General features: G+C 37.2%; 2 protein-coding genes across 3 annotated transcripts; one reads left to right on the top strand and one right to left on the bottom strand.

Annotated features, from left to right (window-relative positions):
* Positions 1–1,129: 1,129 nt before the first annotated feature.
* On the bottom strand, positions 1,130–24,740 carry LOC121727738 (cell cycle checkpoint control protein RAD9A). 2 transcript variants are annotated; one of them, XM_042115719.1, is made up of 7 exons: positions 24,620–24,740; positions 24,024–24,058; positions 23,678–23,938; positions 15,532–15,691; positions 14,233–14,416; positions 2,348–2,753; positions 1,130–2,160 (listed from the first exon to the last, which is right to left on the bottom strand). In XM_042115719.1, the coding sequence occupies exons 1-7, from the start codon at positions 24,677–24,679 to the stop codon at positions 1,419–1,421; spliced, it is 1,848 nt and encodes a 615-aa protein (XP_041971653.1). In that variant the 5' UTR covers positions 24,680–24,740; the 3' UTR covers positions 1,130–1,418. The 2 variants fall into 2 exon arrangements, with proteins under 2 accessions (XP_041971653.1, XP_041971654.1); XM_042115720.1 differs by lacking the exon at positions 23,678–23,938.
* On the top strand, positions 8,857–13,197 carry LOC121727736 (uncharacterized protein K02A2.6-like). The gene has a single exon (XM_042115717.1). The coding sequence runs from the start codon at positions 8,914–8,916 to the stop codon at positions 13,057–13,059; it is 4,146 nt and encodes a 1,381-aa protein (XP_041971651.1). The 5' UTR covers positions 8,857–8,913; the 3' UTR covers positions 13,060–13,197.
* Positions 24,741–25,042: the final 302 nt, after the last annotated feature.

The raw sequence follows: 25,042 nt of genomic DNA, 5'->3' as shown, positions 1-25,042 counted from the left end.
GTCGCCCATGAACACTCGCAGCATCATAAGAGCTGCAGGTGCGTTGCCGGCCTTTTAAGAGGGAATAGGATAATAGGGGACGGTAAGGATGGGAATTATAGGGTAGGGGATTTGGCCTCCGGTAAACTCACTCACTCGGGGAAACAGCACAAGCGCTGTTTCACGCCGGTTTTCTGTGAGAACGTGGTATTTCTCCGGTCGAGCCGGCCCATTCGTGGCGAAGCATGGCTCTCCCACGTATAAAGATTTAGATTCACGCAATAAGGTTACAAATTTAGAGATTGCTATGTTTCCCTTCGTTTTCCCCTCAAGTGGACATTGAGCTATGTTTGTTGTAATCATGTATAGATTTTGTTCACTTTGATACAATTTCTGATGGATATTATTAGAAACTAGATGACGCCCGCAACTCCGTTGCGCCGAAACTCGTTCATCGCGCAGGAAACGTGCATTTTTCTAGGACGAAAAGTATCCTATGTCCTTTCCCGGGACTCAAAGTACCTCCATGCCATATTTCACCCAAATCGGTTAATCGGTTCAGGTAACAGACAGACACACTTTCGCATTTATAATATTAGTGTGGATGGATTAACATAATATTTTTATTTTTTGCTTGGTTTGGAGGTACTTCACAAGCCTTAACTTCATTTACAGTCTATAATATGCATTTTTGCCGTTATTCAAAAACTTTGGGCTGGTTGTCTTGTAAAAATTTGAATCTGTTAAAACAAAAGCGACAATCTCCAATGAACATAGACATGTTTGTTACATTCGTTAGTTTTTAATATTTTTATTGGGTACAGACATATTTGAAAGTGAAAATTGGACAGATCGACGGCTGAATCCCAACTAGATGGCGTTATTAGTGACAATCTGGGAAAACATGGAGATAGTCAACTTTGCTGCTGTGCCTCTCAATCATGCATTTCGATTAATATCGACTTTATAGCTCACAGTTAATAGATTGCTCTCTCAAAATTTGCCGTATAGAAAAATCATGTTATATGGAGGGTTAGAACTTATGTAATTCGAGCTAAAGTAGATTATTGCTGGCAAATGATGAGCAACTGCTACTATTTTGTCGATAGTGCGCGTTATACTTTTATTGCAGACGGTTAAATATTGAGGTAATAGCAGATCCACCACCACCACTTCTCATTGAAGCATATTCAAAAGTTGTTAATTTGCAGCTAATGTAATATTGCTAGAGGTATTTTGCAAGCCAATGTTTATATATTTCTAAATACTTACTAATTTTGTGATGTGTGTACAAATTATTGCCTGTATCTATATTTTCTACTATAAAAAGAAACAGTACTAATGTTATTTCATTTTACCTCTTCAAAATAAATATATACAGCTGAATTAAAATCTTACATAAAACAATAATGCTTTTATTTGAATTTAATTAAAATTACTTAGTCACTATCTGAGTTCTCTGCAAGCACAGTGCCCCACACGCTTTTTGGATCGAAGGTACTTTCAAAGCACCTTTTAAATACATTTTTAATTTTAGAAGTAGGTGATGGTGGGATGAAATCGTCTGGTAATTCAACTCCACATTTTGCTCCTATCGTTTTTAAAATAGCATTTGATTTTTGGATGCACATATCTTCATCCGGTATATCAATATAATTAAATAAATGTGAGTCCTCATCTAAACATTTGGATACATTGTTAACATCATTGTCTAAGTGCATTTTTTTTGCAGCAACTTCTGAAACGGTCTTTTCCTTTCTTTTTCTTTCAACATAGGAGTTTTGTGTGGAATGAGTTACTTGTGTAGCAGAGTCTGGCTTAGAGGTGGCTAATACAAAATGTGCCTCAAAAGTATTTCCATTATGTACAATGAAAACTGCCGGCTTGCCTGTTGTTTCAAAATGTAGTTGAATCGGCAAACTCAATGCTTCTGCAAAAGCTAGTAATGCCCTGAACTCCTTCAATGTGAATGTTATCACAGTTTCAGCACTAATATTATAAACATCAAACTCTGTGGGCTTTATACTTATTTGTGTCCTTATTATTTTGGACACATCCACATTTTTATCAATGTAATTGCGTAGAACCAGAACTTGTCCTGTAGCATCTAGTGTCACCTGGTCATCAGAACTTTGAAAGTTGCTGAGTGCTTCTGAAAGAACTCTTTGAGATGATGTCAACCTGGAAATCAAAACTTATATTTAGATTTATACTTTTGATTAAATTACTTGGGAGAATAATAATATTTGATGTTTCTCCATCAAGATAAAAACAAAAAAATATTTTTTAATACTCATAAAATAGGCATATGAGCATTCGGTTTTTTTTTTAAATGAATGATTAGATAAGTAAATAAGCAACAACCCACCTATTTGGCACTTGGTCTTTTGTGTATACAGCTTGCATAGTCTTGCAGTCAATAACTGACACAAAATGAGTCTTAATAATACCATGTTTACACTTAAGCTGGAAAATTAATTTACAAGACTCAGGGTCTAATTTAATTTCTAAATTTTCTACTTGCTTATCCATATGCATAGGAGATTTAAATGTATTTAATGCGGATTTCATGGATATTTTGCATTTGAGACCATCCGTATCTTCAGTGGAATAATAATTATAGTTAAAATATGAGAAAAAGTTTTTGTTAAATTTAACAATGGCATAAGCTGATTCTGCTGCATTGAGAGTTCTTAATAGTATAGAGTCTGGTAGAGACTCTAAGCAAAGCTCGTCACCAAATCTTGCTAAAGCGTGAATAGTCCTGCCTAAAACTAAAAAAATTATATTGTTCAATGTGGTCAGTTTTGAATTAAGTAAAAAATTGTAGAGTAAAGCCACTTTTAAAAATTTTAAAAGTGGCTTTACCCTCTACAATGAATTTTATTACATTCTATAATTTGGATACCAATTACGTTACGATACCAAAATATAGTAAGTATATTGCTTAAATATATTGTAATATTATAAAATTATACCTTTTACGTTTGGACCCGGTATATGACATTTCATAATTATTCTCACACGTAGAAAAGTATTTATGAACAAGTATACCAATATAATATTGTAAAGAAATAAGGGAATTGTGACTGTATTATGTTTGAATGTAAATTGTAAACAAACTAATTAGTCATTCATGAAAATCATGAAACTTAAAAAATATTTCATATTAATTTGAATTGATTGAAATCCGATTCCTTCTCTTCTTGTTTTCCTTCTAGTGTCAGTGTCAAGTTGTCAACCAAAGTGTCAACTGTCAAATATTTTTTTTCATAATATGGCGCTCGGCTTTTTAACCATGGCCAGTGTCAAGTAAAATATGGCGGGAAAAAAAAATTGTGAAAAGTTTACAAAAGCCGATTTTCCAGATGATCGTCAATTCGAAAGGCTAGTAAAAGTCTAAGAAATAACTTATGTAAGAGTTAATTTTATTTATTGAAAATTTTAACATCGATGATCGAAATAATTAATAATGGAATACTACATAAAATACATATTTTATGTATACCTTCAAAAAGATTTAATTTGTTTCTTTTCTTTCTCTTTGAAAATTTTTGTACATTTTCTTACCTAACCTAAAAGAACTGTATTTCTAACCTAAAAAACAGTGCAGTACAGTTGCATATTATGATATCGCATAGCGTATAAAATAGAATACAAATAAATTGCAATTGTAGGCATTTATGTCACGATCTAACAATCATGTGGCGAGTCTGCACTAACTACTCTTAGATGCTGCAGCGCAACCATCCTTATCGTTCTTGCGTCAAAACCGTATCGCCGTCTCTTTCTTCGCCTGAGCTATGACGAAAATTCAATTTTTTCCAGATTGAAAAAATCATTGAATAATCGAGGTATTTATTGCATACAAGACATGTGGTAAGAGATTCCATGTGTTTTGTTTACTTTCGAGTCATTTAATTGGTACATTTTCGAAACACACACTACGGCATTTTCCATTTATTTAGGTAAGACTAGTCACAAGACGCGGCACGTTCGTGACTGCGCTCGATGCAGACTAAACAACAGACGACCCAATTGGGCCGTATTTGAATCTTCACAACGCGCGCGGTAGTAACATATCTGCTTTGAATTTTTCATATAATATCATTGGTACCACCTCTTATGTCGGTTGTACACTCTCGCCGAGAGCTCTCGGGCAGAGTCTCGTGCGAGAGCCACTTGCCCGAGTGCCACCATGTACCTTCTCGCTTAGTTCAATCGCAGTTATGAACTCAGAGAAGATGGACCATTATTTTTCTCTATGAGATAGACGAAAACACTTCTCTTGCAGCTGCCGTAGCTCTCTGTGCTATGAGCTATTATAAATAATTAGTAATTACCAAATATTTGCACAATAAAATAAAAAAAAACGTATCTACGATTAATGATCATTGATCACCATTCACCATGCATCGAAAGATATCATCGAAAAATCTACAGGATGTAACAAATATAAGTGAAAATACTTTAGGGTGTGTATGTGTTCCTTGTAGAGAGTTCACTGTGAAAGTAACAGCGCTGAAAGACCATATTTTTTTTTCACTTTTGTATGGGGAAACTCGTGACGCTCGGGCCCTTGCCCATACAAAAGTGAAAAAATTTTTTCGTCTTTCAGCGCTGCTACTTTCACAGTGAACTCTCTACAAGGAACACGTACACATCCTAAAGTTTTATAACTTATTGTTGTTAAACACTGTATATCTATTATTTAATTTTATTTCTCACAGATAATGACTGATAATGACGTTTATTATTGTTATTTTTCTGTTCTGCACTGTCTAGCGGCGCGAATAGTAGGTAGTAAAAAACGCGAGAGTGTACAGTAATGCGCTCGCTTTCCTCGCGAGACCCTTTGTCTCAGGCGCAAAATACGGACACCAGACCGAGAGGGTCCGAGACAGGCGAGACGAGGCGAGCGCACCCATTTACACTCTCGCACTCGGGCCGCCTCGCTGTGTCTCGGCGAGAGTGTACAGTAGACATAAAAGAAAGACGTATGAGTAAACGTTAGCGCGATGTAGGCGACTCTTAGCGCCATCTGTTATGAATTTTTGGAACTAACTTAATTTGAACAAATTTACGCAGAAACACACCCTTACAACACCTTTTTCCAGTTCAAAATTAGTCTATGTTTTTTCTCAGGCTTTAGACTATCTGTGTACCATTACAATATAAGGACGGCATTATCGTTTTACGATAAAGTCCTTTAATTAGAAAAAAAATCACTTCAGTAGTTTTGGCGTGAAAGCGAGACAGACAGACAGAGATACTTTCGCATTTATAATATTAGTATAGATATAGATTAGTGCTAAAATGTGACATCAATTAATAATTTGGCTACAAAAATTGCAAAGCTTTTTACGTGTGCTTATGGATATCATTACTTTAACTATATTATGTATTTAATAATTAAGTTACAAAATTGTAAACTTTATTTTAAAAAGAACAATTTTTCTCTCACTTTCTTGGTAAAAAGTGGGACCCATGCGAGTTTCTTACGCCGCGCCGCCGCGGCCGGTTCTTCTCGCCCACCGGGGACACGGGACGGGGACGGGGGAGTGACAAAAAATCCTAGACACAGAGGTTATTATTATAGAGTGTGATTTTTAATAACATTGATAATTCGTTCTAATCGCGAAATTAAAAATTAAAAACTAAAATTAATAAATAAATTAATATCTCCCTACTTGATCACAGTAGGTTAACCAAAGTAGAAAAAGTAAAGTATTAAGTGCTTATTCAATCGGTTTATACAAAATTAATGTTACTTGATTAGTTTTTTTTTATTAATTTTTTATGCAAATTTATGACCCGGAAAAACACCAACTTTGACACTCTTTAAAAAAATAAATTATAAACAAAAAACTTTTTGAAAAAAGCTTTTATTTAAATAGTCTAATGCTAAGTACCTACTCATATATAAGGTTTTGTTTGATAGTTTTACTCCGAATCGAGGGAAATGACATATTTGACATAATAATGCAAATGGCATTATGCTAAGTACTAACATACGGTTTTACTCGATAGTTTTACTCCAAATCGAGCAATAACCACCGTGTGGACCGCAAAACTGACAGCTCGAAGGCTCGCTTCGAGACGGCTCGATGAAATTGAATATGTCAAATATGTCATTTCCTTCGATTTGGAGTAAAACTATCGAGCAAAACCGTATGTGAGTACTTAGCATTAAAAGAAGAAAATAATTTTCTCCTTAAAAATTTTAACTAAGAATAAAGTTATAATCCTCAATAATATTATTAGGTATTTTAGTTATTATCCTCGCTATTTTATTTTAGTCCATAAAGTGTTGCTGATTATCTCGATTCGGTTCGCTGTGTTTCTGCGTACCGATCCATAGAAGTAAGTTAATTAATTTGCTCTGGTACGGAACCCGTCGTGCGCGAGTCCGACTCGCACTTGTTTATATGGATATTAATACCGTACCGACAGAGTAGACAGTGTGGTAACGTGTATCTATAATTTTGTAGGACTAGCCTACAATTCTCCTCTAAATTTCTCTTACATCGATAAAAAATATTGCTTAAAAGTTTCATCGAAATCAAAAAATTCGAAGTTCTCGAGGGAAATATTAGACAAATGCCAGGCAACTGTGAGCCTACAGACGTGGTCGTTGCCGCAATACCCTTTGGGTATGTGCTTCATGTAGAAGCTGTATGGATACATGATGTACTCCAAAACTATTCTCGGACCACATTTTGATTGGCTTTCTTTAAGAGTAGTGATGGTACCTGAAAGGAATAAAAAAGATTTTGAAACCTTAATTACGAGTTACAGTTTAACAGATAAATATAATTTTAAATCACCCTAGTCCCTAGCTTTTATTACACACTTAAGATATTTTAGAATCTTTAATGTTACTAAATTAACAGTGGCTTTCCTAGGGGGTGGCGAATAGGGCAATCGCCCGGGGCCTCGCTCTTGCAGGGGCCTCGCAAGTCGCAAAGTATTTTTTCGTATAACAAAGGGCCTCGCAAAGACCTGCCGCCCAGGGGCAAAGACCTTCTGCCCGGGGCCTCACAATGTGTATAAGGACGCCACTAATCTGGGGGCACGGGAGTGCCCCCGTCAAGATGAGCCAAGCGAAGCGCGCAAGGGCACTAACTACCTTTTCTCGAAACGTTTCGTCGTATTTTTGAGCCCTCGTGACTTTGGTTTAAATAATGCCAGATAGTTGAATTTTTTATGATATAGTGACATGGGTATAGTTATTAAATGCGTAAAGTTTGAATATCGTAGCTATTATACTTTAGATTTTATAGGTGTCCAAAAACCCACAATTTGGTCACTGACTCACCGATCATCAAAACTGTTAGGGTACTTCCTGAAGTCTTAGAAAGCTGAAATTTGGTATGTAACATAATATTAGCACTAAAACAACAAAAAAATTATCAAACCCAACTTAACCTATATCCGTACCATTATAGAGCAAAATTAGGCAAAATTTGTGTTTTTTGTATGGGAGCCCCCCTTAAATATATATTTTTTAGTATTTGTTGTTACAGCTTCAATAGATCTACGTAATCTGTGAAAACTTCAACTCTCTAGCTATTACCGTTCTTAAGTTACAGCCTAGAGACAGACGAGACGGACAGACGGATAGACGGAAAGACAACGAAGTTTTAGTAATAGGGCCCCGTTTTTACCCTTTGGGTACGTAAGTACGTAAATTCAAAGAATAGTCGTAGTCTTAGCATTTCTTTGCAAATATTTAATTAATAAGAATATTTAATTAATTATAATATTAATTAGTTAACTATCAATCTATTGCAAGTTTACTTATACTTACTTGAAACAGATTGATTAGCAATTTTGGGATAATTAGTATAGTATGTCTTAAAATATATTTTAATGCAAACAACATCGGTTAACGGTTAGTTAAAAAAATTAAATTTAAAACGATTTTAACTAATTTGTAGAGTTTTTAGATTCTCCAAGGTTTATTTTCATGAAATTCAAAGGTTTTTGATTTATTTTTAGATTTCAGTTGATTTAATGAAAGTTAAATTAAGGTTACCATTTATGACGTATACAAAAAACTACTTGTTAGATCTCGTTCAAACCAATTTTCGTTGGTAGTTTTTTATAGTAATGTACATCATAAATTTTTTTAGACTTATCATGCCCCTACTTTAGAAGTTAGAGGGGGGGGACAAACATTTTACTACTTTAGAAGAGTCTCTCTCGCAAACTATTCAGGTTAGGAAAAAAATATGTTAGAAACCTACACGCATAGGTTAGATGAAATTTTTTTTTAAATGGAATAAAGTAGTTAACGATTTAGTAAACTTCCATGGGCATTAAAGATTGCAATCGGAAAATGTTGGTAGAAAATTATTATTGGTGCTGAATAAGAAATGAAAAATGGATTTGACGAAATTATAAAAATCGGCGCTTTTATTGACGGCACCACCGGAAAAATATACAAAAAATTATAATATTTTAATATTATGTGACTTTGATCGTGCATATAATCCGATGTCTAGTAATAACTAATAAGTAATATTAACCCTCGGTTGGTCGCGTGGGGTCTTTAAAAGCCCGAAGTTTGCGAAAACGTGAAAAAACTATATTTAAATTAATCGTAGCAACTCCTCTCTTTAGGTAGTTTCCTAAAAGGAATTATATTTCAATATAATCGCCACTCGTCTGAGCTCACGTGCATGTGTTGTGTGTTACAGATGCGTTTATTCACGCTGCGGTCTTTAAAGACCCCAGGTGACCAACCGCGTTACCATATTTGATTTGTGTTATGTATGTATAGTTGCATAGGATAGGAGGCGCACCTGCGAGCGCGCCCTGTCGGCCATTTAATAAAGCAGTGTGAAACTAGCTACGGTGTTTGTTGCACGCGTCCCTTTCCCTTGCAAATTGCAATATAAAACACGTGGCGACGAACCGGATCCTCGCGAAATGTCGGCTTCGTATGGATTTCTGTCGAATTTCGACCACCTGGCTCAGGACTGGTATAACTACAAGTGTAGATTGAACCAGTGGTTTATCGCAAATGATTTGAATGAAGACAAGGACAAGGGCAAGGTCAAGCGTCGGGCGATTTTGCTCAGTGCATTATCAGAGGAAACATATAGGTTAGCTAGCAACTTGGCCCTACCGAGAAAATTAGAAGAAGTGGAATTTGACAGTGTTGTAAAACTGTTGGACGAACATCTCACCCCGAAGAGGTGTGGTTTCGCAGAACGGTTCCATTTTTACGCAGCGGTACAGCGGCCGGGTGAAAGTCACTCAGCGTGGGCGGCCAGAGTCAAGGGGTTGGCGGCTCACTGCAGCTTCAAAAGTCTCGAGGAGGCCGTGCTGGACAGATTTGTCATGGGTATGGTAGCTGGCCACGAGAAGGACAAGCTGTTTGCGCAAAATCTGGAGGGATTAACCTTGAACACGGCGGTTGAGTTGGCGGAGAGTGTGCGGTGCGCGCGCGAGGCCTCGGCGTCGGCGCTCGGCGGTGCGGGGGCGGCGGCCGGCGCGGGACCCGCGCCCGTGTTCAGCGTCTCCGACGGCGAAAAGTGCAGTGTGTGCGGTTATAGCAACCACAAAAGCGATAAGTGTCGGTTCAAGGCTTACAAGTGTAAAAAGTGCGGAAAAAAAGGCCATTTGCGTCGTATGTGCTCGTCAAATAAAGTGAATTACGTTCAGGAGGCTTCTGTGGATGAAGGAGATGACGGTGAGTCGGTTCACAATATTCGTTGTGCTCAGGGTAAACCTATGTCAGCGCGCATTTCCGTGAACGGTCTGTTTTTGGAGTTCGAAATTGATAGCGGCTCGGCCGTTAGTGTAATTTCAAAGAAAATGTATGACGCGAATTTTAGCAATGTACCATTGTCAGTAACTAAAAGGCAGTTGCATGACTACACGGGGGGCAAAATAAGTTGTCTCGGGATAGTGCGCATGCCGGTGGAGTACGAAGGCCGATCACGCAGCCTGGACGTGTTCGTGGCCGCGGGTGCCGCGCCGCCGTTGCTAGGCCGCGACTTCATATGTGCATTTGACCTTGAGCTAGGGCCCGCTGTTGTAAATTATCTTTATGAATCAAACGAGATATTTGCTCATCATTTGGTACAAAAATTTCCCAAGCTTTTTTCTGATAAATTAGGTTGTTTTAATAAGTACAAAATAAACTTAAAATTAAAACCGGATTCGAAGCCGATTTATTTCAAACCCCGCCCGGTCGCTTTCGCATTAAAAGGTAAAATTGATAAGGAAATTGATCGTCTGCTTACTTTAGGCGTGCTAAAACCTACCGAACACTCTGAGTTCGCATCTCCTGTAGTTCCGGTACTCAAAAAGGATGGCGGAGTGAGACTGTGCGCTGATTACTCTGTCTCAATAAATAAACAGCTGATTGTTGAGCAATACCCGTTGCCTACGGTACATGAGCTGTTCGCCAAACTTCACGGAGGTGAACAATTTGCTAAGCTCGACCTCTCAATGGCTTATAATCAGCTCGTTTTATCGGATGATGCACAGGACATAACTTGTATTAATACCCACCGCGGATTATTTAAATATACGCGGTTGGTGTTCGGATTGGCCAGCGCACCGTCTATATTTCAAAAAGCGATGGAATGCATCCTGGCGGGGATTGAAGGCACTGTCTGTTTTTTGGACGATATCTTGGTGAGTGGTAGCCCGTCCCAGCTTAGGTCAAGGTTAATAGCGGTGCTGGAAAGGTTAGAAGCGGCCGGCCTTACCTTGCAGTTGAATAAGTGCGAATTTTTCAAAAATGAAATTCAATATCTTGGCCACATAATAGATAAGAATGGTATAAGGAAGTCACCTGAAAAAATAAAAGCTATCGTGGAAGCACCAAAACCATCTAACGTGTCAGAATTGCAGTCATTTTTAGGGCTGGTAAATTATTATCGTAGTTTTGTTCCAGACGCTTCTTCCATTTTAAGTCCATTATATAACTTGCTTCATAAAAAAACCGAATGGGTTTGGTCTGTTGAACACGATCAGGCTTTTACGAATATTAAAAAAATTCTGACTTCTGAGCAAGTTCTCGCTCATTTCGACCCCAGGGCAAAGTTAGTGTTAACGGTAGACGCATCTCCAACGGGTTTGGGTGCCATTTTGTCACAGTTTTGTCATGGTAGTGTGGAGAGGCCTATAGCATTTGCGTCTCGAACTCTCACTTCAGCTGAAAAGAAATATTCTCAAATACAGAAGGAGGCTACTGCCATAATTTTTGGAGTAAGACGGTTTCACCAATATTTGTATGGCAGAGCTGAACCTTTTATTTTGAGAACCGATCATAAACCACTGCTGTCAATTTTTAGCCCAAGTCGTGGTATCCCAGAAGTGACCGCAAACCGTTTGCAGCGCTATGCCATGTTTTTAGCGGCGTATAATTACGTTATTGAGTACGTGCGCAGCGCTGATAACAACGCCGACTATTTTTCGCGTGCGCCGGTGGGGGCGACGCCGCCCGGCGCGACACGCGACGCAGAGGGGTCGGAGCCGAGCGACTACGAAGAGCGAGCAGCGTATGTCAACTTCGTAGTGGAAGGCAGCTTGCCCGTCACATTGCAGCGTCTGCGTGAGGAAACGGTTAAGGACCCGATATTAAGTAAAGTCACACATTTTTTAATGACCGCCTGGCCACGAAAGGTTTCGGATGCTACGTTAAAACCGTATTTTCAATGCCGTTTGGATTTATCCGTCGAAAATGGTTGCCTAATGCGCGGACATAAGGTTGTAATTCCGTCAGTCTTACAAGATCAAGTATGTAATGATCTTCATAGCTCCCATTTCGGAATAGTAAAAATGAAAGCTGAAGCGCGTCAGCGGCTGTGGTTCCCAGGCATTGATAAGCGGCTGGAGCAGCTGGCCGCCGAGTGCGCAGTATGCGCGCGGCTGCGGCCCTCTCCGCCGCGCGCGCCGCTTTCACCGTGGCCTTACCCGCCGCGCCCGTTTCATAGGATACATTTAGACTTTCTGGGGCCATTCGGTAATCAGATGTATTTAATTATTGTCGATGCTTATTCTAAATGGGTCGAATGTTACAATGTGAGTTCTTCTTATGGTTCCAGGACCGTTATCGAGAAACTCACAGATGTGATATCTAGATTTGGAATTCCCCATACCTTGGTCTCTGATAATGGTACATCGTTTACGTCATTAGAATTCGCGAATTTTTGTAAATTGAATGGTATTACTCACATTTTTTCACCCGTTTATCATCCTTCTAGTAACGGCCAAGCCGAGGGATTTGTTAAAATTATTAAAAAAGGATTAAAAAGTATTATTCTTAGCAGTTCAGTTAGTAAAGTTTCCCAGGAAAAAATCGCTAAATTTTTATTTGATTATCGAAACTCCAAAAACAGCACAACCGGAAAATCACCATCTGAGTTGTTATTCGGTCGTTCCTTGCGGTCTAGATTAGATTTGTTGAACCCGTCTGAAGTCATTCCGTCATCCACGAGCCTCACTGATGTTGTGGAGCGTAATCAGTTTTCACAGGTTAAAAATTATAAAGGGAAGTCTAGACCAAATTTTGAGGTAAATGATCGAGTGTGGATTAAAAAGTACCAGATTAATCACAAGTTTGATTGGATTGAGGGCGTTATAACCGGCAAGCGGGGGAGAGTTATGTACTCAGTATACCTACCAAAACTTAATTTAGAAGTTAAAAGACATGTCGATCAGATAAGACGTCTTGATAGTGACTCAGGAATTTCTGCGTCTACTGGAAATGCAGACCGGCAACCTGACAACGTTCCTGATACTTTCAGCTCATCATCCTTAGTTCATTCACCACCATTATCTAACGACAGTACGTCCAACTCAAGTTCTTTGTTAGCTGCAGTAGAGGATCCGTCTCCTGACATCGGAGACGTCGGAGAGAGAGAGAATGAGATAGAGACTGAAGTCAGTCCTTCTTCAGGGCCGGCTGTACTTGAACATTCACTACCAGCAACAGTAAATAATGACACCCCGTCCGTCTCAAGTGGAGAGGAGCAAGGACGAAGCGTTCACGCCCCAATGAGTTCAAACACTAGGTCTAGACGCCAACGAAAACCAGTTAATTTTTATAAGCCATAATATATATATTTTTTTGTTATTCATTAATTTAGTTCTTAAGTATTCGGGGAGGGATGTTATGTATGTATAGTTGCATAGGATAGGAGGCGCACCTGCGAGCGCGCCCTGTCGGCCATTTAATAAAGCAGTGTGAAACTAGCTACGGTGTTTGTTGCACGCGTCCCTTTCCCTTGCAAATTGCAATATAAAACAATTTGATATTTCCATACAGTTTTCACACCGAAATGGATTTCTTTCGTGATTTTCATTGTATTTTAATAATAAATCAATAAAAATCATCGTGTGTTGGTTCTTATTTTTCTATGTTACTTAGAGGAAGCGTTAGTTTCCAAAAATGCATATTTTGCTACCTAGACCGAAATGATGATTATTATTTTTTGGTAATGATGAGAAAGTAATTATTGGCATATTTACCATACGTCTTAAGTGTTGGAACAGGAAAATATATAAAATATAGTAGGGTTTGATGCTGAAAATTTGTCAATGTTTAACATTCAATAGTTTATATGTTATATTTTAGACTTAGCTTTTTAAATTGCAGGCTAAGTTATAGGAACTGTTATTTCAGTTGTCTTCATGTTTTACTACAATTTTAAAATATATATATTTTTTTTAATTTTCCAATCTTATGGTCTCTAGTTGAAATTTTTTGACTTGTATTTTTAAATTGTGTGTTTTAGTTAATAATCTTGAAAATATTATTAATTTTTTGATTGAATCTGATTATTACTGAATTAAATAATAATAATATAGATAAAAAGGTGAAGAAATATATAAATTTATATTATTTTTATGTCATTTAATTTTCGGACTTTCAAAGACCCCAGGTGACCAACGGCGTTATTTTAAAAGCGCGACCAACCGAGGGTTAAGTATGTGGAAAAAAAATTAGTTACAAATAGGTACCTACTTAAGTCGCAGAAAGCATTAGCATTTACCTACTAAGTAAGTATAATATTATTTAGAAATATTTTGCCAATTAATGTCATATTACATAATTTAGAAAACGTTTGTCCCGTAAAGGCGACGACGACTTTTTCGTTTCATGTCTACTCTTGTGCTGCTAGGCAGTTTGTCATGTGAGCTCGAACGCCGAGCACCTACGAATAATAAGAGCCGAGCACCCACGCGTTTGGAAATTGGAACCACTGGTTGATGGCTCCACTAACTTACCATTTCTGCAGGTGTGTTGGATGACGCTGGGGGAAACAGACATGTATTTTTCTAACTTATCGCTGAAGGAGTGTTTTTGGCATACATAGTCATCCTCGGCGTACAGCGAGCGACGCGCGCTCGGTATTGTACTGTACTTGATGATGGAGTTGAATATGCACGGATCCGGCTTCTCTGCTGGTGTCTGATTGAGGAAAATTCAATTTTGAGTGAGATTTTGAGGAGGGAGTCGAGTGGTTCCTTTGTGCGTACAGGGTCTGTACTGTCGCAAATTTTATACGTCGGTACCACAGACATGGATCAAGATAGATACCGCATGTCGCTCCATTTGTATGAAAACGAGCGTGTCACTTTTTTCCTACTACTGTACGTCACAGTGTGACGTACCGATGATAAGAATTGTGTCCATTATCTTGGCCAACGTTTCTATTTGAATTTCTACAGCTCAATACGGCACTTTTGGGCATTTAGGCATTTTTTTAATTCCGATTGACGTTCGATTCTGATAGCAGACTAAAGAACAGACTTTCGAAAGACGAGCATTGTTCGTCGTTTGGGAACGCGATTTGGCACGTGAAGTACATACACATGCGGTATCTATATTGATCTATATCTGTGGTCGGTACATTCGTGTGTCATCCCACATCGGACTAGTTTTGAGTAATCAGCGTTTTAAGTTTTTTTGGAATAATCTTTATTTTCTGCTTATTTTAACCAAAAAAATGTTATTGTGCGGTATCTTTTTTTTTGTTGAAATGCGTAGATTATGATTATGAAAAAACATTTTAATTTTACATTCAGTTTTAAGAGAAAACGTATAAAAATGGTTAATGCAATATTGCTATAGGGCTTATTACATAGCATTAATGTCCTTTGTGATATTTCACATAAATGCAAAATTCTGATTTCTTCTTTCAATACAAATTTAAATGCTTTAATAATTAATTTTACCAAAAAGTTATAAAATTACCTTGTCACGCCCAAACCGCTGAACCGATTCTTCTGAAATTTGGTATGGAGATACTTTGAGTCAGGGATGTTGCGGATCCCGATTTTTTCACATCCGCGGATTTGAATGCGGATGTGGATTTTAAGGGGCTCACATCCGCGGATGCGGATGCGGATGTTTCGGATGTATAAAATAAAATATAAATATACTATACTATCGGGCCCGACGGACGACGTCCCGTCATAATCATAACTCATATATTTTATGATGTGTAATGTCATATCATGATTCTTCAATGCGACCATTTTAGCCCCGCTGTACGTACACATCATCCTGCCGATTTTGCTCACTTCGTCATAGTCGCACTTCGGTACAGATTTCCAGTTGGTAGGTGGATAGTCTGCGGGGAATGAGATGTCCCCGCTGCACACGCTCCAAGCTGACCTCGACACCAGGTAGCTGCGCGCTGGCTGATCCATCGTCCACACGGTAGCGACTGTCACACCTAAACTGTAAAAAATTAATAGCACATTATGTGGGTTTTACAATGAGGGTGTTAGAAATTCTATTTGCCACGTCCAGGTGCTGCTATATAACCTTAGGGTCCATCGTGTCAAATTGCTATCATGTGTCACGACTTACGATCATAAAGATAATATACCTAGCAGAATAGAGCAACAATCTCGAGCTGTCAGACGAAACCGAAATTGGTTTCATCTGTGTGTAAAAATATGTGTATATGTATACACTTACACAATCATAATTGAACATGATTTCTATGAGATTAAATTTAAATTGTCAACGTGCGGCACGTGCCGACTGGACGTCAAAAAAAGAGTGTTGCTGTCATGTAAGTACCACACGTCTCCTTTTACCACGCGGTTTTACTGATAGTGACATCTCTCTTGCTCAGGCCTTTGTTTTTTTTTTTTTTTTTTTTTATGAAATAAGGGGACAAACGAGCTAACGGGTCACCTGATGGAAAGCAACTTCCGTCGCCCATGGACACTCGCAGCATCAGAAGAGCTGCAGGTGCGTTGCCGGCCTTTTAAGAGGGAATAAAATAGGGGAGGGTATGGATGGGAAGGGAAGCGAATAGGGGAGGGTAGGGAAGGGAATAGGGTAGGGGATTGGGCCTCCGGTAAACTCACTCACTCGGCGAAACACAGCGCAAGCGCTGTTTCACGCCGGTTTTCTGTGTTTCTCTATTCCGCTAGGTATATTAACTTTATGCTTACGATATAGCAATAATATGCCTATCTGACACGATAGACCCAAAGGGTCAATTCACAATCAAAGCTTCGCTCAATCAAATAACTCTCAAAGAAATTAATTCAGGATCCAATTAAGCATTTGCGAACTTCGGTATTGTGCGACACGGAGCCGCAATGATCTGCACTTGGAAAAAAGTGTTTTCTCATTGAAAAATTGTTTGGAGTTTTGAAATCTCAAGAGGTTAAGCTCTTCGATGTTCTTCTGGGGTCTCAATGACCCAGTGCCGCGGTGTTTTAACCGTCACACTCAAGCATGTAAAAATATCTATACTTATATTATAAAGAGGTAAACTTTGTTTGTTTGTTTGTTTAATTGTAATGAATAGGCTCAAGAACTCGCCGCCCTAGTGCTTGAATGGCCAATCGACCAATCTTACCAAAATAAACTTTTTATTTAAAACTAATAGTAACCCTGATTACGCACTTTACAATATAAATATTTTTTATTTTGCTTGCATGCTTTTTTAGCAAAAATAACATATCCAATCTCCCATATTAAAACTGTTTTAAGTGCTTGAGTAGTCTAACTCCATATTTTGCTCAAATGAACTCATCCAAATATCCATCTCCGGTCTTGTTTGTCCAATATCCATCGACCGACCAATCACGGTCAAGCATTTCGAAGGTCACGCGCACGTCACGCGACGCCATTTTGTTTGCTTATAACTTATTATTTGCTTACTACGACAAATTTTAAAAAAATAATACTTAATATGCTTCAAAATGTCTGTAACAACGAAAAAAATGGATTTTAAATTGAGCGAAGTTGATTTGGATAGGTACGTTGCCATTTTCTTGATATATTCGTTTGTTTCAATTTTGTTTTACTATTCGAAGTACTTGAGGGTAAATACAGGGTGATTATTAGTAAGTACTTAATAAATAAATTATTACCTTGTGATATCAGCTAAGCCATGATCCGTTCTTACTATTTTAAGCCGACATAAAAAAGTAGGTTCTCAGGTTGACCTCTATGTATGTGTGTATGTGTGTATGATGTATGTTTGTCCGCAATTATCGCTCGTTTAGCTGAACCGACTCTGATGCGGTTTTCAGTACAATATTTGTCACATTTAGGGCCAATTTAAACTAGCGCTGAATCGAAGCAGAATCTGATGCAGAATCGGTTCAGCCAAACGAGAGATAATTGCGGACAAACAAACAACATAATATACATACACACATAATATACATACACGGCCATATACATTTTTTAATAATTTTATAAAAAAAAATTAAACATACTGTATAGCGAATATGGTGGTATTTTGGACAAACAAGCACTAAACTGGCACGTTATTTTAGGGAACTATCTCCATGTCGTTGTGCTCAATCTCCATATACATAATTATGTCGGAAGAATTTTGGCCAATCTCTAATATTTAAATGAAATATAATGAGTGCTATAGTTATTATTTTCAATTACTATTTCTATACATGTAAAGAAATACTAGGTACATTTTTCTAACTCAGCAAAAGTTTAATAAACTTCTCATAATATCCATAAGTAATTTAAAAAAAACGTCTCCTGTAAAATTTGCTCACTGGTCGATTGGCCATTCAAGCACTAGGGCGGCGAACTACTGGACCGATTTTAAAAATTCTTTCACCATTCGAAAGCTACATTATTTACGAGTAACATAGGCTACTTTTCATTTTGGAAAATATAGGGTTCCGTAAGATATTTCAGTTTTTCGGAAACAACCAGAAAATATACTTATTTTGCGTACGCTGCCTAATCTATAAAAGTTAGAACCATACAATGTTCTAAGTAAGTATAGATCTTATAAATATCTACAAAAATGTCCGCGACATACTATACCTATCTATGTCAAGTGAGGCACAACAACCATATTTTTATTTAAAAATCTTGTTTTTTTTTTACTACATTTAAATGCATTTATTTTACTCATGATAATAATCCTTATCAAAATAAATTATTTCATCTCAAAGTACAGTTTATGCAGACAATATTTGGTCTTTGAATGATTAAAATTGGACGTTTGGTTTAGAAGTTATGGCGAAATTAAAATATTGCGATTTACGCCCGTTTCGAAGTGGGCGCTACCAAGGCGGTGCGCTCGCGGGAGTTTAGATCTATGAGTATTGGCTATTGTCTATTGAGTAGTAAATAGTAATGTATCTATCAGTAGTATCGACGGAGAGCTGACGACCAAATCAGTCATGCGTGCTGGCAGGCCGTGGGTGTGGGAGTAGTGGGGTGGGGAAAAAATAAAAAAAAATGTAGGTTCGGCTGAATTAAAACTCCGTTAGCTACTTCCCTGAACAACCCTTCCTGATAATCTGCGTGCTGGCAGGCCGTGGGCGGTGGGTGTGGGTGTAGTAGGGTTGGGAAAAAATTGAAAAAAAAAAAGTAGTTTCAGCGACTTAGTAGTGTTTGCGATGATAAATGTAAATTAAATTTTTTTCACATGGATAATAATGAATAATCGGCCAAGTGCGAGACGGACCCAGGCAGGAAGGGTTCCGTACTGGTATAGACCGAAAGTAGACAAAAAATTGTGTTATTTGGATGGGAGCCCCCCCTTAAATATTCACTTTATTTTAATTTTGTTATTAATTATTAAAATACAAATATAATAAAGAATTTTGTAAAAATTTTAAGTACCTAGCTGTTACCATTATTGATTACGAGCAAAAAAAGGCCAAAAAATCACGTTTATTATATGGGAGCCCCCCTTAGATATTAATTTTATTTTGTTTTTTAGTATTTGTTGTTATAGCGGCAATAGACACACATAATCTGTGAAAATTTCAGATGTCTATCCATAGCGGTCCTTGAAATATAGCCTGGAGTCATACAGACAGACAGACGGACCGACGGACAGACGAAAAAAATCAAAATTGCTGAACATAATATGTTTTTTTTTTCATTTTAACCCACCCCACCACTCCCACACCCACCGCCCACGGCCTGCCAGCACGCAGATTATCAGAGAGGGTTGTTCAGGGAAGTAGCTAACGGAGTTTTGATTCAGCTGAACCTACATTTTTTTTTCTTTTTTTCCCCACCACACTACTCCCACACCCACCGCCCACGGCCTGCCAGCACGCAGATTATCAGTAAGGGTTGTTCAGGGAAGTAGCGAACGGAGTTTTAACACAGCTGAAGCTACATGACTGATTTGGTCGTCAGCTCTTAGTCGAGTAGTAGTAGTAGATCTATGAGTAAACAAACAAACAAAGTTTACCTCTTTATATTATTACGAGCTTTTGCCCGCGGCTTCGCTCGCGTTAAGAAGTAATATTATATACAAACTTTCATCCCCTATTTGAACCCCTTGGGATTGGAATTTATCAAAATCCTTTCTTAGCGAATGCCTACGTTATAACATCTACCTGCATGCCAAATTTCAGCCCGATCCGTCCAGTGGTTTGGGCTGTGCGTTGATAGATCACTATGTCAATCAGTCAGTCACCTTTGAGTTTTATATATATAGATTTATTAGTATAGATTAAAAACTACTGAATCGATTTTAATAATTTATTCAGTGAGTGACATAGGCTATATATTTTATACCCGTGCGAAGCCGGGGCGGGTCGCTAGTACTTAATAATTATTAAATTAAATAAATTTTAATAAGTGTGAAATTGCAATACAAAACATTGAACTGACTAAACCACTAGAAGTTGCTAATTATTAACCTTTCAAGTTTCATGCCCATACCTACCCAAACTTTACCGGCTCCAGCACTGAGCTAGCAACCAAACACTTAAGACACGTCAAACTTAAAACAACCGTCATTTTTCGTCGGGGGTTAAAACTTAAAACACATAAAAACAACACACAAAAACAACGAAATATAAACTAAGAATATAAAACATGTGCACGTGTGACACAGCTGTAGGTATTCAATTTACAATATCAGACCCTCATCAAAGTCACAAAGTTTACACCAGTCCCTGTTCAAAATCTTGAAAATCTAAGAGAATTTACATAGAGAAGCTGATTTGGTATTTAGAATATGAAACTTATTGAAACGCTGAATAAGAGTGGTTTTTAAAAATTGCATACAGCCACCCTGGCTGTATGCAACTGCTGGCAAGCCGCTAATGTAAAGTTTTCTTTATTATATAGTTACCTACGCCAATGTTATTAGTTATTACAAACATTTACCACTTATAAAGTATTAACTAGCTGTTTGACCGAGCTTTGCTCGGTATCCGATGCAAAAGACATTTTCTAGAAATGATTCCTAGCTAGATCGATTTATCGCCCCCGAAACCCCCTATATACTAAATTTCATAAAAATCGTTGGAGCCGATTCCGAGATTCCAATTATATATATATATATATATATATACAGTGTGTAATAAAAATAAGTGATAATACTTTAGGGTGTGTACGTGTTCCTTGTAGAAAGTTCACTGTGAAAGTAGCAGCGCTGAAAGACCAAAATTTTTTTTCACTTTTGTACGGGGAAACTCGTGACGCTCGGGCCCTCGCCCATACAAAAGTGAAAAAAAAAATTCGTCTTTCAGCGCTGCTACTTTCACAGTGAACTCTCTACAAGGAACACGTACACACCCTAAAGTATTATCACTTATTTTTGTTACACCCTGTATATATATATATATATATATATATATATATATATATATATATATATATATATATATATATATATATATATATATATATATATATATATATATATATATATATATACAGGGTGTAACAAAAACAAGTGATAATAATTTAGGGTGTGTATGTGTTCCCTGTAAAGAGTTCTCTGTGAAAGTAGCAGCGCTGAAATACCAAAAAATTTTTTCACTTTTGTATGGGGAAACTCGTGACGCTCGGGCCCTTGCCCATACAAAAGTGAAAAAAATTTTTGGTCTTTCAGCGCTGCTACTTTCACAGTGAAATCTCTACAAGGAACACGTACACACCCTAAAGTATTATCACTTGTTTTTGTTACACCCTGTATATATATATATATATATATATATATATATATATATATATATACAAGAATTGCTCGTTTAAAGATATAAGATAAAAATACCTAAGTACCTATAGTAACAATTAATAATAATAGGTAGGTACTTAGCATTAAGGCCCGTATTCACTTTCATTAGTAGTAAGTGCAAGTTATTAGGGCAGGTAATTAGTTATTAGGAAAAAGTAAGTGTGGACAGCGACTGACTAGTGCAAGTCAGCTGCGGCTGTCGGCTGCGTAGTAACGCGATTAGAAGTGTATTCACTTTGATTATAGGTGGTAGGCATCAGGTAGACATTCTGAAAAAAATTGATTCAAATTTACTCAGAAATAAAACATTTTTATTTTTATTTTATTTTATTAGTGATTAAGTGCAGGTAACTAGTGCGGGTCATTAGTGATTATGAGAAAGTAAGTGTGGACAGCGACTGATCAGTGCAAGTGATTAGTCGGCTGCGTAGTAACGTGATTAAAAGCGTGTTCTATTTTTTGCGAGTGCAAGTGCGAGTACCCACGTCGCACGAGTACGCGCGCCCTTCCTCCCTTCACTCGCAGCGTGCCTGCCAGCTATGAAATTGAGCTTTATTTTTTCTCAAAGATCAGGTAGACCTTCAGATAAACAAAAAATAATAATAAATAGATAAACATTGTTTTATCTATATATATATGTAAATGGATTTTCAAATGTGTTAGTCGCGCTAAAACTCGAAAACGACTGAACGGATTGGGCTGATTTTAGTCTTAAAATTTTCGTAGAAGTTCAGGGAAGGTTTTAAAGTGACACGAAGTTCACCGGGACCCCTAGTTTCTGAATAAATTTAAAGCAAATGTTTTCAAAATGTTGAAATACAGCTTTCCGAAACTGAGGAAGGCCTGGCCGTCACAGGCTCTTGGTCCAGTAAATAAGATGGACCATTTTTAAATTTTGTGATCAATTTTGAATTCATTCTGGGGACAATGGAAATAGTGGGGGCTAATTAATTATAATTATCACTATACTTAACTAATTTATTTTTCTATCAATTTAAAGAAAGTTTTTAATTTATCAAAATAAAGAGACGACCTCTGTGGCTCAATTAGTTGAGTGCATGAAGCTAATACAAAGATGTGGTAGCTGAAGCCGCGGGTTCGAATCCCGCCGATGGAACAAAAAGTTTTCAATGTACCCTGGTCTGTAGACTGGATGTGTATGAAAATATTATATTAAGTGTATAATATAGTATAATAAAAATCTTAAACAATATAATATTTATATTGTATACCTATCCATACTAATATTATAAATGCGAAAGTGTGTCTGTCTATGTATATTCTGTCTATCTGTATGTCTGTCTATTACCACTTCACGCCCAAACTGTTAAACCAATTTTGCTCTTTAGTATGGATATACTTTGAGCCCCGGGAAAGGACATTGGATACTTTTTATCCCGGGAAAATGTACGGTTCTCGCGCGATAAACGATTTTTGGCGCAACGGAGTTGCGGCCGTCATCTAGTTTAGTATAAAAGTATTAAATATTATATTTCCGTTGTCTGGTACCCGTAACAAAAGTCCTTCAGGTACTTAGCACGGGGCCAGACTGACGTGGAGTGAAGCGTCCATAGATATGATATTACTATTATATTATATTAAAAGTACAAAAGCTTCCAAAAGAGTTTCCGTTTCAGACAGCACCGCATTTAATACTTCTTTGAGTACTTCTTGCAATTGCAAGCTCGCTTCTCGAAGTTCGGCCGTACTCGCATCGTTGACAAAAAAAACAATCGCTGGTTGACAGCTACTACTGAATTTACTAAATAGAGCCACTAAATTATCACTAAATAAGAATTGGACACTACTTGCACTACATACCTACACTCCACTGCCTCAATTACTAGTCACTTGCACTTGTACTAATGAAAGTGAATACAGGCCATTAGATACAGTACTAAAGCCTAGCTAGATTAGGATCCTAGCTAGGATCCTAGCTTTCTAAATGTTATTCCACTTGACTAAATTTGTTAGGATCCTAGCTAGGACTTCCTAGCTTTAGTAGAGCTTTAGTAGAGCTTCCTCGCTTTAGTAGAGCTTTAGTAGTAGCTAGATTAGGATCCTAGCTAGGATCCTTGCTTTCTAAATGTTATTCCACTTGACTAAATTTGTTAGGATCCTAGCTAGGACTTCCTAGCTAGGATAAGTGGAATAAGCGCTTTACTTAATTAAAATTACCTTCATCATTCGTCATTAATTATTACCTCCGTCATTAATTATTTCTTTACCTGCCATTTGCTATGATATCTTTTAAACGGAGCTGAAATTTTGAGACCCTGCTTATTTCCTTTTTTAATATGGCGATAAACTCTTTTGTTTTATTTATCGTATTTTCTAGCGTTTTATTCAAATCTGAGATCGATTCATTATCTTCTAATTCTTCTACTAGTAGAGTATTTTTTGCCTGATTTTGTATAATATTATTGGGTGTCAAATCTGTGATAAGAGCATCTAAATCTCTGTTATCATTAGCTTGGCCGATGCCTGAGCTAAAAAGATGATTAATTTTACTTTTAGACTGCCTTAGCTTACAGCGTAGCAAATAACAAAATGGGAAAACATTTAAGTACTCACTAATGATGCTGTAGTGGCGTAAACCACTCTGAAACCTAAATAGAGAATAAAATGTTAAGTATTTATAATATACTGGGTGTTAGGGTTAACACCGTTATCCTTAAAACCATCAAATGAGCCCGTCAAAACGAACTACTTTTTCTATGAGAACAGTGCTGGGAACCCAAAATGTCCGTCGTCATACCCATACAAATTGCCGATTTCGGGCAATTTGTATGGGTATGAAGACGGATTTTTTTAAGCAAGTTTTAAGAATAACGGTGTTAACCCTAACAACCTGTAGGTATAAGAAATTATTAATAAATCTAATATATAAAATTCTCGTGTCACAGTTTTCGTTGCCATACTCCTCCGAAACGGCTTGACCGATTCTCATGAAAATTTGTGAGCATGTTGAGTAGGTCTGACAATCGGCCAACATCTATTTTTCATACAAAAAAAAAATTATATGGCAAAACAACGTTTGCCAGGACAGCTAGTATTATATAAGATAGAATAATAATTGAGGCAGCACATCGCAGACCTCAAACAAAAATGAAGGGCGAAGGCCATAGTGTGTTTGTCGGTATACAAAATAAATACAAAAAAGATAATACCCAGTCGCTGCAAGCGTATTTAAAACTAAAGATAAATAAAAACACGCGTAATAAATTCATTTTGTTAAATGTTATAAATTATATTTATCACACAGACTTCCACAGCTGACAGCACTGAATAAAGTGCTTAACAATTTAATAGAGTGAACTTGCACTTTATGTAAGAAATTAGCTATTAATTCAATACCTTGTTTTGGTTAACGTCAAAAAAGAGCGAGTTTTTTTCCATTGTCCGAAAGCAACAACCGGGTGAATTTCCCAAACGCTTTTTTTTTGTCTTCGTTGAAATTACTTTTAAAAAAAGGGAATATTGTTGTAAATTATTTGTTTTACTATTCTATGGGTAGCTATAGGATTGTGACAAAAATATAATATGCCTAGGACTATTACAAAGGTAGAAATAAATAACTTGAAGATCTATTT

The sequence above is a fragment of the Aricia agestis genome, chromosome 6, assembly GCF_905147365.1.
Source record: "Aricia agestis chromosome 6, ilAriAges1.1, whole genome shotgun sequence".
NCBI classification, from domain to species: domain Eukaryota; kingdom Metazoa; phylum Arthropoda; class Insecta; order Lepidoptera; family Lycaenidae; genus Aricia; species Aricia agestis.
This window is presented reverse-complemented; position numbering and strand designations above follow the sequence as displayed.